This window comes from Meleagris gallopavo, chromosome 5 (assembly GCF_905368555.1).
Source record: "Meleagris gallopavo chromosome 5, MGAL_WU_HG_1.1, whole genome shotgun sequence".
NCBI lineage: Eukaryota > Metazoa > Chordata > Aves > Galliformes > Phasianidae > Meleagris > Meleagris gallopavo.
In genome coordinates this window covers 18,913,419-18,927,553 of record NC_139408.1, presented here as the reverse complement: position 1 = coordinate 18,927,553, position 14,135 = coordinate 18,913,419, and the positions used below count along the sequence as shown (strand labels likewise).

The following is a 14,135-nucleotide window of genomic DNA, read 5'->3' as shown; positions in this document are numbered from 1 at the left end:
CCACTCGTTCAGAGAGAATGATTTGTAGGGACCCTGGCTGGCTCAAGCAAGAGAACTCCAAATCAGTCAGTATTATAGTGTATCACTCAGGCCTGGGCACAAGTAAATTTGCCCTATACAGAAGGAGAATTTAGTTTTCAGACTCAGTGTCTGGACTAACAGCATTTCAGCTCTTCAGATCCAAGCCAATTCCTGCATAGAGTGCTGCACAGATACATCTGCAGGCTGAGAGCTCCCAGCTGGGTCCCACTGGGTGATAGAGACATGAAATCATGGAAAAAAAGGGCTGTAAGTAGACTAAAGGAGGTTATCCAATTCACCTCATTCCTTTAACCAATTTTTTCAAACTCAGAAAGAACTGCCTCTGGCACAGCAGATGGCTAAATTTGTGTTTCTCAAAGCTTCCTGATAGGAACACCAATCACAAGACAAACCTTTCTTAGATGACGCAGCCTCACCCTTCACTCCCTGCTACATCAGGAAATTTGACTTTGGAGGACCGTGAGGACAGCTACAGATGGTACCAAAAGAATAAAAAATTGAAAGAAAAACAGGACAAAAATTCACTTACATTCAAATGAAACATATTTACTAAGCATTTCTGTTGGCTTCTGACTACTTGTGTGCTACAAAAGGAGCATTTTGATTTTTATATTAAAACAAACCTATCTTTGTTTCCTCATAACTAGAAGGCTTCCGCAGTGAGGAAATGACAACAATAGGAAGTGGACTGGAGAATGAATTCAACATGATGCCAGCTGTGTTTACTGGCAGGCAATATTTTTGTTCTGAATATGTGATTCACAAGTAAATGTTCTCCCTTGCCATGCTTCTTAACAGCAACTTTAGTTATCTGCTCCCTCTCCTCCTGCCCTCGCTGCATTTTGTATCTCTCCACCCATATATCCGACAAAGTTATTCTGTATAATTAGATCCTCAACCTAGGCATAGCTCACTCTGATTTCTAAGTAACTGTTGTACAGTGATTGCTTTACAAGACCCCTGCCAAAACACAAAGACTTGCTTCCCCACTTGGAGATGGCATTTCAGAATGTTTAGCAATTAGACAAATTCTGCCTACTTCTCTGATAGTAGAAAATGCTAATTTTTGGGGTCAGGAAACAAAACATGCAGGCAGATTTTAAGAGAACAGTTACCATTTTCAGTGATATCCTGTATTCAGTTCTCCTATGTTTCCTTTAGACTTACTTGCCCAGAGATCATAATACAGTGTTGCCTCTTCGTACCACTTCCATTCATAAATGCCTAAATTTATTAATGCAGAGCTTTATGTTACACAAAAGTTGCATCGCCTTCCTATCACTTGGATAACAAAAATGACCTACATTGGTTCAAGTGAAGGAAGACATGATTCCAGCTTCCTGGGTCTTAAATCCTGAGCTCTGAAAAACTATTCCATTTTTCCTTTGGGATGCAATTTTTTAGTTCATTTATTTTACACACTTTTCATTTTGCAAACAAAAATTAGAATCCTGCCCTTCACTTTCTAATGTATTCTGATGCGTAGTTAACAAACGCTGCTATATTTCTTCAGGTCAGTAATGATTATTAGAAGACAGACCATCATCACATCTTTCAGGTTCACCCCCTAGGGAAGGAATAGACAAAGCCACATTTCCTGTAACCTGACCCTGCATAGCTTGTTCTCCTTTTCCAGTCAGGACGCTGAGTTACATGGTACCATCACCTAGATAAGCAATTGACATCACAGGATTCACTGCCCGCTCAGTCCTGCCACCTAAATTCAGCAGCAGATCAGCTTTCCCAGGAAGACCTCTCCACAAAGCAAACCTTCAGCTTTCCATAATGTACTGCCTGCACTGGATTAAACTTACTGGTAACACATTGTTAGAGAAAGCAGCATAAATACATACTGCAGTTCTCTGAACTGATCAATCACACTAATTAATTCCAGGAGGCCACAGATGGTAAACTCATACCCCTAGATTGTTCCCCCAAACTCCCCCGAGCCTCATTTCCCATTGCTTATGAAAAATGATAGAAAATAAAATCTTATCCCTTTGGATTTTTCTGCCCTTGAAGGTTCCCCAATACAGAAAGTAAAACCTGTTCCTCTGCAAAAAGAAGCCCTTTTCCCCACCAAACCCGGGGAGCCCAATGCAAATGACATCACATTTGCATTTCATACCATGTACTATTCCACTTACAGGAGAATAATGCAAATGAAAATGAAGACGGGCTGTTTCTACAGAAGAGGTGACCGGAAAGCCCATCAATTACATGGGTGTCCTGGTACCAGACGTGCTGTGAATTGCGCAAGATAAAGAAGAGACAATTTCTCCCTCAGAAAGAGGATTTGAATATCTTTTACAAAGTGTAAAACACACACAGTTTACTGAGGTAATGATCCATATCATGCAGCAACACCACAATAAATCATTTGCCTTCCTCTCTCGCTCACTGAAAATAGCTTTATTTACTGCTAAACTCCGCATCCAACATAGGGATTTCCCCTGACAGTAAAGAATTGGTTACATCAGAGGGAGAAGCAGGCTGTTCAGGGCTTTTATCCCAGCTTTCTCAGTGCAGACACAGGCCATTCCTGCAGCCACACACCTGAGGCAAGGTACCTCAAGCCCAGCTCACAGTCATTCACACAGCGCACGTCTTACCTTGTGTGTGCAACACACAAGCAGACCAGCTCAACACCTGCAGGTGCCTGAAGAATGGAGGCAGGACCCCTCGTCCCTATGAGCTGAGCAGTACGTGGCACAGCTGAGCTCTGAGGCTCTGAACACCACAGTTGTCCCATGGGGTTTCTCTCTCAGCACAGAGAGACACCATGAGCTCTGGGTGAAAGCAGCCTGCAGCCACCCAAGGGAACGGGGAGTGAAGGATGCTGTTGCCTTTCAGTGTCATCTTTGTGCATCTTTGCACTGCAGAGAGCTTGAACTCCTGTGCCTAGTTCACTCTTCAGTACACTGACAGCAACGATGAAAAAACACCACACCAGCTATTCCAAGAAGGGTACTGTGGCCCTTACAGAGCTGTGTGAGCCTGTAGACCCGTGTGCACGAGGGATGCTAAGTCAGTGCAAACTCTTACCCAGCATTTTAGCTCCAGCAATGCGTGCAGTAGCTTGTTTTAGAAGCAGGGGGCTAAGACTTAAGCACTTCAGAATTCATTGCCAGTTTGCATGTCTGTTGTGTCAAAACATGCAAGAAAGCTGAGCAAAATAACAACCTCTCAGTTTTCCGACTGTAGCCCCCGATAGCAAGAGCACAACGGGACTACAGCGCCCAGCGTGCCCCACCACCCCGCCCCGGCCCCGCCCCAACATGGCGCCCCCCCCCGCCTCAGCTGTCGGCGCCAAGATGGCGGCGGCGGTGCGCGAGGAAGATTTCGTCGCCCTGCAGAGCCTGCTGAAGGTGAGGGGACGCGGTGCTCAGCCCTGCGGGGGAGGGACTGCCTCCTGCCGGGCCGCTGCTCAGCACCTCCCGCTTTGCTCCCCGACAGGCGTCATCGAAGGACGCAGTGCGGCAGCTGTGCCAGGAGTGCTTCTCCTGCCCACCCGGCCGCCTCGGCCCTCTGGCGCAGCGCGCCTGCCCCGCCATCACCGGCAGCCCCGAGGAGGCCGCGCAGGTACGAGAGGGCGCGCGGGACTCCCCGCGACTGCTGGGCCCCGGGGCAGGGAGAGCCCGCCGTGATGTTGTTGAGTCCTGCGGAGCCCTTTCTACTCTTCTTTCCCACAGCTGGTGTCCGCCCTGCACAGCCTCACCCGGCACGTCGTGTTCCGCGGCTTGACGGGAGCCGAGGACATCCTCGCTCTGTTTCCAGAAAACTTCCACCAAAACCTGAAGAACCTTTTAACTAAGATAATCTTGGAGAATGTGTGAGTGCTCAGCACCTGCTGTTTGCTTTCAGTGGCAAATGTAAAACATAGGTGCGTGTTTTGGTATGTGGGCATCAGCTCACGGGCCAGGATAAGCTCACACAGAGGGCTTTCCCTCTGTCCTTCAAACATTTTGAAATGGCTGTGCACCTAATTCACATCATGCAAAACTGCTTTTGTCTCGAGTTCAGCTGTGCCATGGAACAATGCTACAGGTGGGGATAAAAAAGTGGCCTGGGTTTCACCGCTGAGGTATGATCTGGTTGTTCAGCACCCAGGGGCTGTCTGCTTACGTGCTGCTGAGGCACTGCACAGGAGAGCACAGAGCAGTGGCAGAACAGCTGCTCTGGATGCCCACATGGCTCAGTGCTTGGTAGCTGGTTAATTTGACAAAACAGAGGCAAAAGGTGTACACCTTAAGTGAGCTGGACTCGGAGAAGAACTTGGAGCTGGCCACTAGGTTGCTCCACCACTGCCCCCCTTTCCTCAGCACTCAGTAGCAGTCTCTCTCCCCTGATCACCAGTGCAGTCTTGGTGTCTCCTATCAGGGATAAGCCACTCTGAACATTTCGGTTTTTTTCTTCTTTCCCTTTTCAAGTGTTGCTGATTCTGTTGTGTTTTTTTCTTTTCTCTTTTTCACAGCTCTGCTTGGAGAAACGAGGCACAAGCAAGTCAGAGTAAGTCTGTAATTATGTAACATTCCTCAGATCATCTGACAGCCTGGAGGTGTGAGTAGTACCTCACAGTCTGTCTCATGATGGTGTAGCACAGACATACCTCTGTTTGCCTTAGAAGAAGCAGTATGATGGCGGTATCCTAGAGCTTAGCAAAGGCCAACAAGCTTTTATTCAGATTTGTGCTCCTGTGCTAAATCATTTCCAGTCATCAAGCAACTTCCATTTCGTGTTCAGTCTGTTGCTACGTTGCAGAGTGCCAGACTTATGAGCTTGAAGCGCTCTTGACTCCCCCATTCAAGCCTTTAAGTGATGCACACATGCAGCGCACAGTACTGGGGAATATCTGCATACATCTAACTCTTCCATGCTCCAAAAAGTACCTGCATATATACAGCTTTGCTTTTTCCTCACTTTTTCAAAGCATGATGTAATTTAGCAGTGCAGCTTTTGTTAACAGCAGCAAAGATTTACATTCCAGTTAAGGGTTCCATACAGCACTTTGTTTTTTCCCTAGGAGTTGTTTTTTTGTTTTGTTTTTATTGACAGCTGTCAATAAGGACATCAGAGCCTTGCAAATGAGAGCTGACGCACAAATGCCTGCATAGATCATCTTGGCTATTCTCTTAGTATGCTGAGAGGATAACACCCAAGAGGTGAACAGTATGGCAAGGACTTGGCAAACAGCTGTCCCTCAAAAATCTTAATGAAGTATAAATGGCAGAATAATAGGGAAGTGGAAGAAACTACTGCAAAATGCTAATAACAATAAAAACAATCGTGCTTATGCTGAACACTTGTGGTATTGCCAAGACACAGTGCTTTTTCCTTGTATCCTTAACACAATCGAACATTAGAGGAAACGAGCACAAGCATGATGTGCCAGCCTGATGTAATAACTAGGTCTTCAAAACCCAGAAGCAAGGCTGAGTGTGTGGCTCTGGGAGCCACTCAAGTTTTGCTCTGAGTTGCATGTTTTTATATACATGAGTATTTAGCCCCATTGGCATAAGACTGTTTTCTAAGAAATGATAGATTCTTTTAGTGTTACATTCATGAGACATCCAACATACATTACATAGGAGCAAAAGCAGAGATTTAAAGAAAACAACCCAACTGATTGTTCTACAATAATATGAAAATGCAGATGCTTTTCTGTCTTTCCTAAGTCGCCAGCAATCAATCTTTGCAAATCAACATACAACACTAAACAGATGCATTTTACGTTGTTGCAGATGTTGCCAAATGCTTGCCCTGATGGACTGTAAACTGAAATTTGTTCCAAATGCAAAAGGCAAGGCAGTCAGTTCTGCGTTGTCCCCCACAGTTCTGCTGACGGGAGGAAGAAGAGCCATTCCCCACATAGATAAACTTCTCCAAGTGCCAGGAATCAGGAGGAAGGTTAGCAGTCAGACTGGATAAATGCTTGGGGAGGAGGCTAGACCTTTATGATTGGCAGAATCCAGACAGGCTGCAGTTGCCTGTTGGGACAGCTCTTTCTGTAGCGCTCTGTAGAAGCTATCTTTGCTTCTTCATCCACTTCTGGTACTCTTAAATAGATACCAAATATGGTTATCAGCAGTTACTTGCTAAGGCTTTGCACAGACACTCAAGCCTATTGAGCACCATAGCTGAGATTTTAAATTGGGTTAGAGAATAAGCTATTGTCTCTCTGCTAATGTTTTGTGGAGTTGGTCCTATATTTCCTTCAGACTCCTTCCAAAAGCCTGAACTGACATACATTGGAACAATGTTTCCTTACGCCTCTGGAAACCATTTGTTCTCATAGAGTTCTGACAAAGTAGTATCTGTTAGCTGCAAAGCCTGTTTCAAACTGAAAGAGTTTGTCAGTGCTTCAATGTCCTCAGTGTATTCTCCTAGTGAGAATTTACTGTTTTTCTCTGGAAATAGGACACTGCACTTTTGAACATAGGAAGCATAGCTCAGCTTTTACCAGAAAATTGAGTTGAAAAAGATGCAAGGTGTTCTGTGTCAACAGTTCCAAGTGCGAATGATAAATGTGCTCTCTTAAACTGTACCTTACAACTTGCTTCCTTAGTATATATTTTAAACAATAAATTTATCTTACAGTCATTTTCCAAATTTCTGGGTTTTGGTGGTAAATCAGGCCTTATCATTGAACAGTCAAGGATAGGGCTTGAACATCCTTTGATCTGCTGTTATAAATTAGTTAGATAAGTAATTATGCTTTCCTCTGGTTTGCAGTATGTGAGACAACACCTGCAAATCTGATTTGAAAATCAACACCGTTTTCTTTTCTGAGTTAGAAGTGTATTTTCTTTATGAAAGTAGGAAAGTTTTTGTTTGACCAAGGGGAGGATAGCTATCTGCATGCCACCCACCTGTCACAGTTTCACTTGAACGTTCTTCAAATGTTCCTTGTAGTATCTGTTGGTGGCAGCTGAAAGCACTGTTGAAAAACACAAGATTTCAAAGAGCATTTGCAGTCAGCCTGTCGGTGCCAGGGATTTGTTGGGATAACCTCAACCTCAGCTTTTATGCCAGTCTGCATGGTGCTTTAGGGACACTTGAGGGCTCATAATGAAATAAGCTTCCTTAAGGTTACGCCATCATGGATGAATATCCTCCACTCTTGTCTGCAAGGGAGAGGTGCACAAGTTTCTCAACAGAGCAGCCAAGTTGGACCTATCACTCCCACGGGATGGCTCATAGGATCTCCAGCCCCTGAACTATTGCTGTCAATACTGCAATTAGACTGTTAAATAATTTCTCTTATGGTAGATGAAACAGATGGTATCTTCAATTATTATTATTTTTTTTTCCCCACTCGGCAGGACACGTGAAGACTGCAGTTTCCCTTTCCTATCCTAATATTGCAGACTGCTTTGGTTCACAGTTTGAGGAGCTTGAAGTAACACTTTATAGTATATGATTATAAGAATCCAAAGTGCTTTCTTTCCAGTTACAGAACAGAGCAGTAAGCATAGTAGGTCCCTTAGTAACTCATGCTGACATGGCTGAGTCTTGCATGCGGCAAGATATAAAGAGATGAAGATACCTTATCACTCCCTTTCTCTCGCCTGCTTTGTGAATTTAGCTTGTCCTGCACTGCGCCATCCTTGCTTGTGAAGATGGAGAACCTTGTTTGTTCTTCCAGTGTCAGGCAGAAGCCTTCACTGACTGGTTTATTACAACATAAATAAAAACAATTTGAAGCCAGTTAGTAGCACTAAGGTTGTACATTTTCACAGGGCCAGCAGGATTCTGTCTGTGAAGAACATGTACGTAGGGACAGACGCAGGTTCTTGTTCTGGTGTCATCATCATGTGCTGTCAGGCCTAACTGATTCCTGTTTTTTTTGATTCCCCCAGTCTCCCTGCCTCGGCTGGTTGACATGGACTGGAGGGTAGATATCAAGACATCTTCAGACACCATCAACAGAATGGCAGTCCCTACTTGTCTGCTACAGTTAAAGGTAATATCAGTACCTGAACAGGATCAAAATAACAGAGTCCAACACCTGACTTACCAGTGGCAGCACAAAAGTTTGGACAAGCATCTGGTGCAACTAACAGGCTTTCTCAGAGATGATCTTTGAAATACCACAGAGCCTGGGAATAGTGTCTCTGATGAAAGCTGTCTCTTCACTATGAAGGAGAGATTTCTTTGCATGAGGATGAGAGAAGCAGCATATTTGTCCCTGGGAACGATTATTCTCTATAGAAATAAAGAAAATAAGTTAAAAAAAATAGTTACGGAGAAGCCATTGGGTTTTAGTTCAAAGTAACTCGATAATGACTGGATGACTGTATTAGCTGGGAAGATGACTTCTGATTACTAACTTCCTTCACCGGCCACATCTATCATTTGGGCAGTATAGCCAAACTTACTGCTTATATTCCTGTGCAGCAAAAGAAGGCAATAACAGTGCCTTCTACTGAGATACAAGTGCTATGAAGCAATAGAAGATGACAAAGAAGAAGAATTAGCTCACCCCTTCTGGTGACCGGAGATAGCTCAAGATCTCTGTCCAGAGAGATCCTGCTCCCTCAGCTGCTAATACTTAAATGAGGGTGAGGAGTGGCAGATCCTCAGTCCACCCCTTCTGGTCACTCATACATTGCTTGCACCTCAGCTCCCTGAATTAGCAACACCTTCTCACCTGGTGCTCAACCATTGGCTCAGGCTGTGACCTGGCAATTCTGCAGCATTCTTGATTCCCCAAATCAGTAAGAACAGGTTTTAGAGGAAGAGGAAAAAAATCTCATGCTTATGTTTGGGATGAAATTAAGTATCATCCTGGCTATCTGTTAAGATGCTTCTGATATGAATGCAGCTTCCTGCTGTTAGTCTCTTCAGAATTTGCCCACTCATGGCTGTACATGATTATTTACGCTCTGCCAACAGAAGTGCACTTTGCTGGCGGGGCACACAGTGAGGAAGCGTGTTTTGGGCCTTCAGGTTGAAGCTGGTTGCCAAGTTTAAAACAATTTTCTTAATCTCTCTGTCAAGAACCAACTTGCCCAGCGGCAGTGGAAAAACCTGTGAAAGGATTTTTCATATACCTAACAGCTACATTTCTGTTTTCAGATTCAGGAAGATGCTGCCTTATGTAGAAATAGTCCTGTTGTTTCTGCACTGACTGTGGAACTGAGTAAAGAAACCCTGGACACTATGTTAGAAGGTCTAGGAAGAATCCGGGACCAACTTTCTGCTGTTGCAAACAAATGAAAACCCAGTAATGTGAATTCCAGCAGTGTGGAAGGGAAATATTCTGTGCCCACGACTCTCCTAAGTTGCAACTTACTATAGCGTGTTTTATGTATTAGCCAAACATAATTAAAAAGATTTATTTTTTTGAGTTAACAAGATAGCTTTTCAAAAGCTAACATTTAAACATTCCTTTGGCCTGGTGCCAAAAAGTGTTTTCATAACGTTAAAAAAAACACAAAAAAAAAAAACAGTTCTCTATTTCAGAAAAAGGTTTAAGGGCTCAGAGCTTGGTTTAATCACAAGGGTCATAATTGGAAATGGCAAATAGCTGCAGCCAATGATGCAAGTGCTATCTTCCTGCCCAGAAATTAGGATCTAAAAGGCTCAAGCTGGTTAATGGGCTGCCTTCCAGCATTAGCAGACAAGGAGGGTACTTCTCCCTGTAATGCGTGTGTACTGAGGTGCATGCTAGATGTAGCGCTCTCCTTCTCAATGAAGCACAGCCATGCTGCAGATTGTTATTACAGGATAATGCTTTGAAATGGGGCAATTATGCTACAACACATTCCCTTCTGATCAGCTTTATAGCACCATTTGCAAAATGACTAGTCTGAACATCTTTAGCTGCAAACAATTTCCTCCTTCTGTTTGAAAAGAAAAAAGGAGTTCATATAATTAATGTTTGTGTTTATTAGACTTTGGACTTTGCAGAAAATGCAGACTGAAGAAATTAAGAATTGATAGTCTTTGTGCTGCCTTTCTACAGTGAATGGTGCCTGTACTTCCCCAAAGCGTTCAGATGTTTGTATAAATCTTTATTTAATTAAAAAATGAACTGCTAATTGATTTTGTGAGTCCTTTTTTTTCTGTAGAAAAACATTGTCCTGGGTTACCTCAGCCTCTTCCTGATGGTATCTGGTTTCTAGCTTGGTATAACGAACGTTCACTTTTGTTGCTGAAAAGCAATTCTTTATTTCTTGTTCAAATGGATTCATCTTTTAAACAATCCTCTCTCCATTTTAGTAACATTTCAGGACACCTTTTCACAGGCACCAGCTCAGTGCAATGTCACAGTTGAGTACTCTGACCTAAAACTTTATAGATATGTGTACTGAATGTGTAGACAAATGCAGGAAATAAAGAAAATTCAGACTCGTCTGAGTTTGCATAAGGCACCAAAATGGAACGCTGCATCCAAATACTTTATAGCATAGTCCCAACTTTCATAGAACAAAAAAATATTGTCTCATGTTTGCAAACATGAAATCACTTGGGATGTGTACATAAGCTACCGAGCTTTGTTAATTAATTTTAGGCATCTCTGTGCAACCTGGAATATAGATGTAGATAAAGCCTGTGCTTTTAAAAGATACCGTGTTAATACAGCTTGTGCAGCAAGCTGAGATGTATGACAAGTCGCTTGCTGAAGTCCCCTTAGAGTGAAGATTATAACACTCGCATTATTGTGATAAACTGATAAATTTCATATTTATTCAGGAAATCAGAAGGGAGAAGACTCAAAAATCCGTTTCACAAGGTTGAAGCTATGGAAAACACCCCTAGCAGACTTCTTCAGTTTGAGGAAGCTTTGTTGCCTTTACAGCTATAACGGGATGATAACAGCAGGGTGGCAAAGTCTTTGGCTACAGCAAATGAGAACAAACCCAAATGCAGCAGCTGTAGACACAGAAATGAAGGAAAAGAGCTGCTTACCTTTGGAAGGCTTCAAGTAGGCAGGGATCTCCAGCAAGAGATGCCCTCACCTCCACTGCTAACCCTTAAATGAGATCTGGGAAGGGATGGATCCTGGCTCCACCCCTTCCAATCACTCAGATGTATTGCACTGCATGCACCTGAGCTCCCCTGGGTTGGCCTTGCCTTCCCACCAGGCGTTCAATCATGGCTTCGAGCCCTGACTTAGCATTTCTGCTGCAACAGTCTAGCCTTTAAAATCTCAAATACATTGTATTGCTTATTCTAGAAGGTAAGAACCACTGCAAAAGTAAATAACGAGATGAAGCATTCATAGTAGATCTGAGGAAAATCTTGATGTTAAAGTCAAAATGTTGTAAGGCCTAATGTAATGAACTGATAGGTGCAAAGAGCCCTCATTACAAAACCATTAAGCAACTATAGAATAGTTGTGGAGAAGAGTCTAAGAACTGAAGAGACTGTCCCAGTGTCAGAGCTTCCCTATCTGCAGACAGCTAAAGTGTCATGGGGATGTAATTACGGAGGCTGCCCACTGCATCAGAAGCATGCCATCTGATGACTTCAAGTGGTATATCTCAAGTCCTTCTGGTACTCCAGCTGAAGAGCTAGGAGACCATAAGAGAGATCGCCTTCAAATCTTTGCCTGAAGTGTTATGCATTTTCCTATTGGCTCTTATCACCTATGCCAGAAGAGCTGAGACTTAACACTCAGAAAAAGATATATAAAACAAGAGAGGCTGAGTAGAACTGTCATTACCCAACCAGCAAGAGTACTTCATTAAGTGTATTTAATGTCTTGCTTACAGAGACTGCAACGCAGAGAACAGTGCCTGCTTTTGCAGACTATCGTGGTCTTGTTCACAAGAAGATTGCTCTCTTAAAACCAGTTTTTTATCCTTCCTCCACACATTGCTGCTATTTGGCAGATAAGCATAACTTTATTACCAGAATGCTCCTGTACCAACTCTTTTCTCTAGCTTAGTTTTCTCCCAGCTTACCCTTTTTCTCCCCTCATGCTCAGGCAGCAGTGAAATTGCTCTCCGCTTACAACAGTTAAGCAGAGTAAGCTCTATTTTCTTTCAGCACTGTAGCGGCCATTCTTCACGTACAGTTTACATCTCCCTTGAATAGGAGTGAGCACAGTTGTTCCCTCTGGAGAAGTTTAGCCCAAGGGCATTACTAAAGAACAGAGCTGTCACAGTACGTGAATCACCTGAACTGCTCCTTCCAGAAAAACCCAAGCCCTCACTGTGTTATGGGGCTCAAAAATTCCAGTACTGAGGAGTAGAAAAGCACCTCCTACACACACCCTGACTGTGGAGTGATAACTCACTCACACCAAGCAACACGGAACTGAGTTTCTCTAAGCAAAGTTCTTTTACTGAGAAATCTGTGAAGGACAAGAATACACAATTTATTCCATCAACTTCTTGAGTTACACTCAAAAATATACAGATATGCATAGACTCATGGTAGGCTTTAGTTTTTGAAGCAACATATAACTGTGAAAACTAAGGTTTAACCAGATCATCTGCTGTAGTTTTTGCAGTCTACCTGTGCTTCACAGAGCAGTCGCTAAACCCGTGCTTTCCATTTTAAATATTTGAGAAGCACATTCTCCTACATCTCAGCATTTCATAACGAGAAGAGGGAATGAAAGGAAGGAGCGAAACAGAACTTTCCCGGCCTTGTGTGTGCCCCTTCTTCCCCAGGAGATGGCGAGCTTGGTCTCCTCTCGCTCTCCCATCTCCGGTCCCGCAGGCAGAGCCGCTGAGCAGCACCCGGACTTCTCCGGGGCTGGGAGCCTGCAGCGGCTCTGACAGCCATTTAGTCCGGCAGCAAAGCGGAGGTCGGAGCTGTATTTGAAGGGCACTGACAACTTGGAACATTTCAAAACAGGCCCTTCCCGAACGACACATAGATCTGTTGTTAAATGGCAGCGAACAGAGTGCTGTGAAAATCAGGTCTGGAGAAGGAAGCAAGATGAGGGGCTGTGGGGAAAAGCTCCTTCCTTCCCAAGCATGTTGCAAAACAGTTCTAAACAGCACAAAGCACAATGACATCCAATATAGCTGAAGCCTGTTCTCTGTATATATGCACGTTTTCCTGTTGCTTTCTCACCTCACTTTTGCTGCTGCTGTTAACATGAGGCTGGGGACAAAAGTAAGCTCCCTTCCCGCACGCACACAGCAGAGCCATCATCTCCCTTGGAGATGGTTGGAGGGGAGGTGCTGATGCACACCAGCAGCACAGACTCACCACAAAGCACTGTCAAATACACAAAGCAAACCAACTGAACAGAGACACCTAACTAGAATCTCATTCCCCTCCTTATTCTCATCTAGGTACTGCTGCTACAAAGGCTTGGAACAACAGTAGGTATAGGTTTTTTTCTCCTCCAAGACACGATTTTTCAAACTGACAGCGTCCCTTTATGCTGATGAGATAGTGAAGCTTCAGTGCCAGCTAGCAGCAGAAATATAATAGCATCCATTAGAGCTGTTAGCTAGAGTCTGCCAGTGCTTCTGTTTATAATTTAGAGGGTTATAACTCAGTCATGCAAATAAGATGAGGGAGAGAAACTTTACACTGAAAATCTGGACCTCGCAGTGGGCTTTCTAGTTTCCTACAAAGAAATAAACATCAAATTTGCTTTGACGCTCCAGACTCTGCTGTAAAAATGAGATAAGAAACCTAAATCAGAGGGCTGAAGTATACCAATGTCTGGCCTTTGCACAGAAAGGGAATTGAGCTAATTGGAAATCCTGACATCTTTACAACTGCATCAGTGCCTGTAGCTCCAGAAGTGTCCAAACCTCCACTCTGTACCCTTAAGTCTTAAGGCAAATTCCATTGTTGCTTCCAAACAAAGCACTACATAAGTCAGCAAGGCTTGCCAAGCAGCGTCTCCCCTCTGCACAGCAGCAGCGCTCAGCCTGGATAAAAAGTTCACTGCAGATTTATGGTACGCACTGTCAGAAGTCCTCTGGTTCCTGAGCACTTTGAGGGATTTAGGCTTCAGAGCCTCATTCCAAGCCTGTTTCTGCACTTACCTTATTTATCTGCCTACAAAGGACCCTTACTTTTGATTACTTGGGGGTAGGGGGAAAATCCCCTAACAACAGTCAGCATTGGCTCATGCTAAGCTAAATCAGAATGGCAGAAAGTCATGAACTGTT

At 43.8% G+C, this 14,135-nt stretch overlaps 1 protein-coding gene across 1 annotated transcript; it reads left to right on the top strand.

The window, feature by feature from the left end:
- Positions 1-3,289: 3,289 nt before the first annotated feature.
- Positions 3,290-10,085, top strand: COMMD9 (COMM domain containing 9). Its single transcript, XM_085224589.1, has 6 exons — positions 3,290-3,410; positions 3,499-3,624; positions 3,735-3,874; positions 4,517-4,551; positions 7,902-8,005; positions 9,121-10,085. The coding sequence occupies exons 1-6, from the start codon at positions 3,321-3,323 to the stop codon at positions 9,259-9,261; spliced, it is 636 nt and encodes a 211-aa protein (XP_085080715.1). The 5' UTR covers positions 3,290-3,320; the 3' UTR covers positions 9,262-10,085.
- The last annotated feature ends 4,050 nt before the right edge of the window (positions 10,086-14,135 follow it).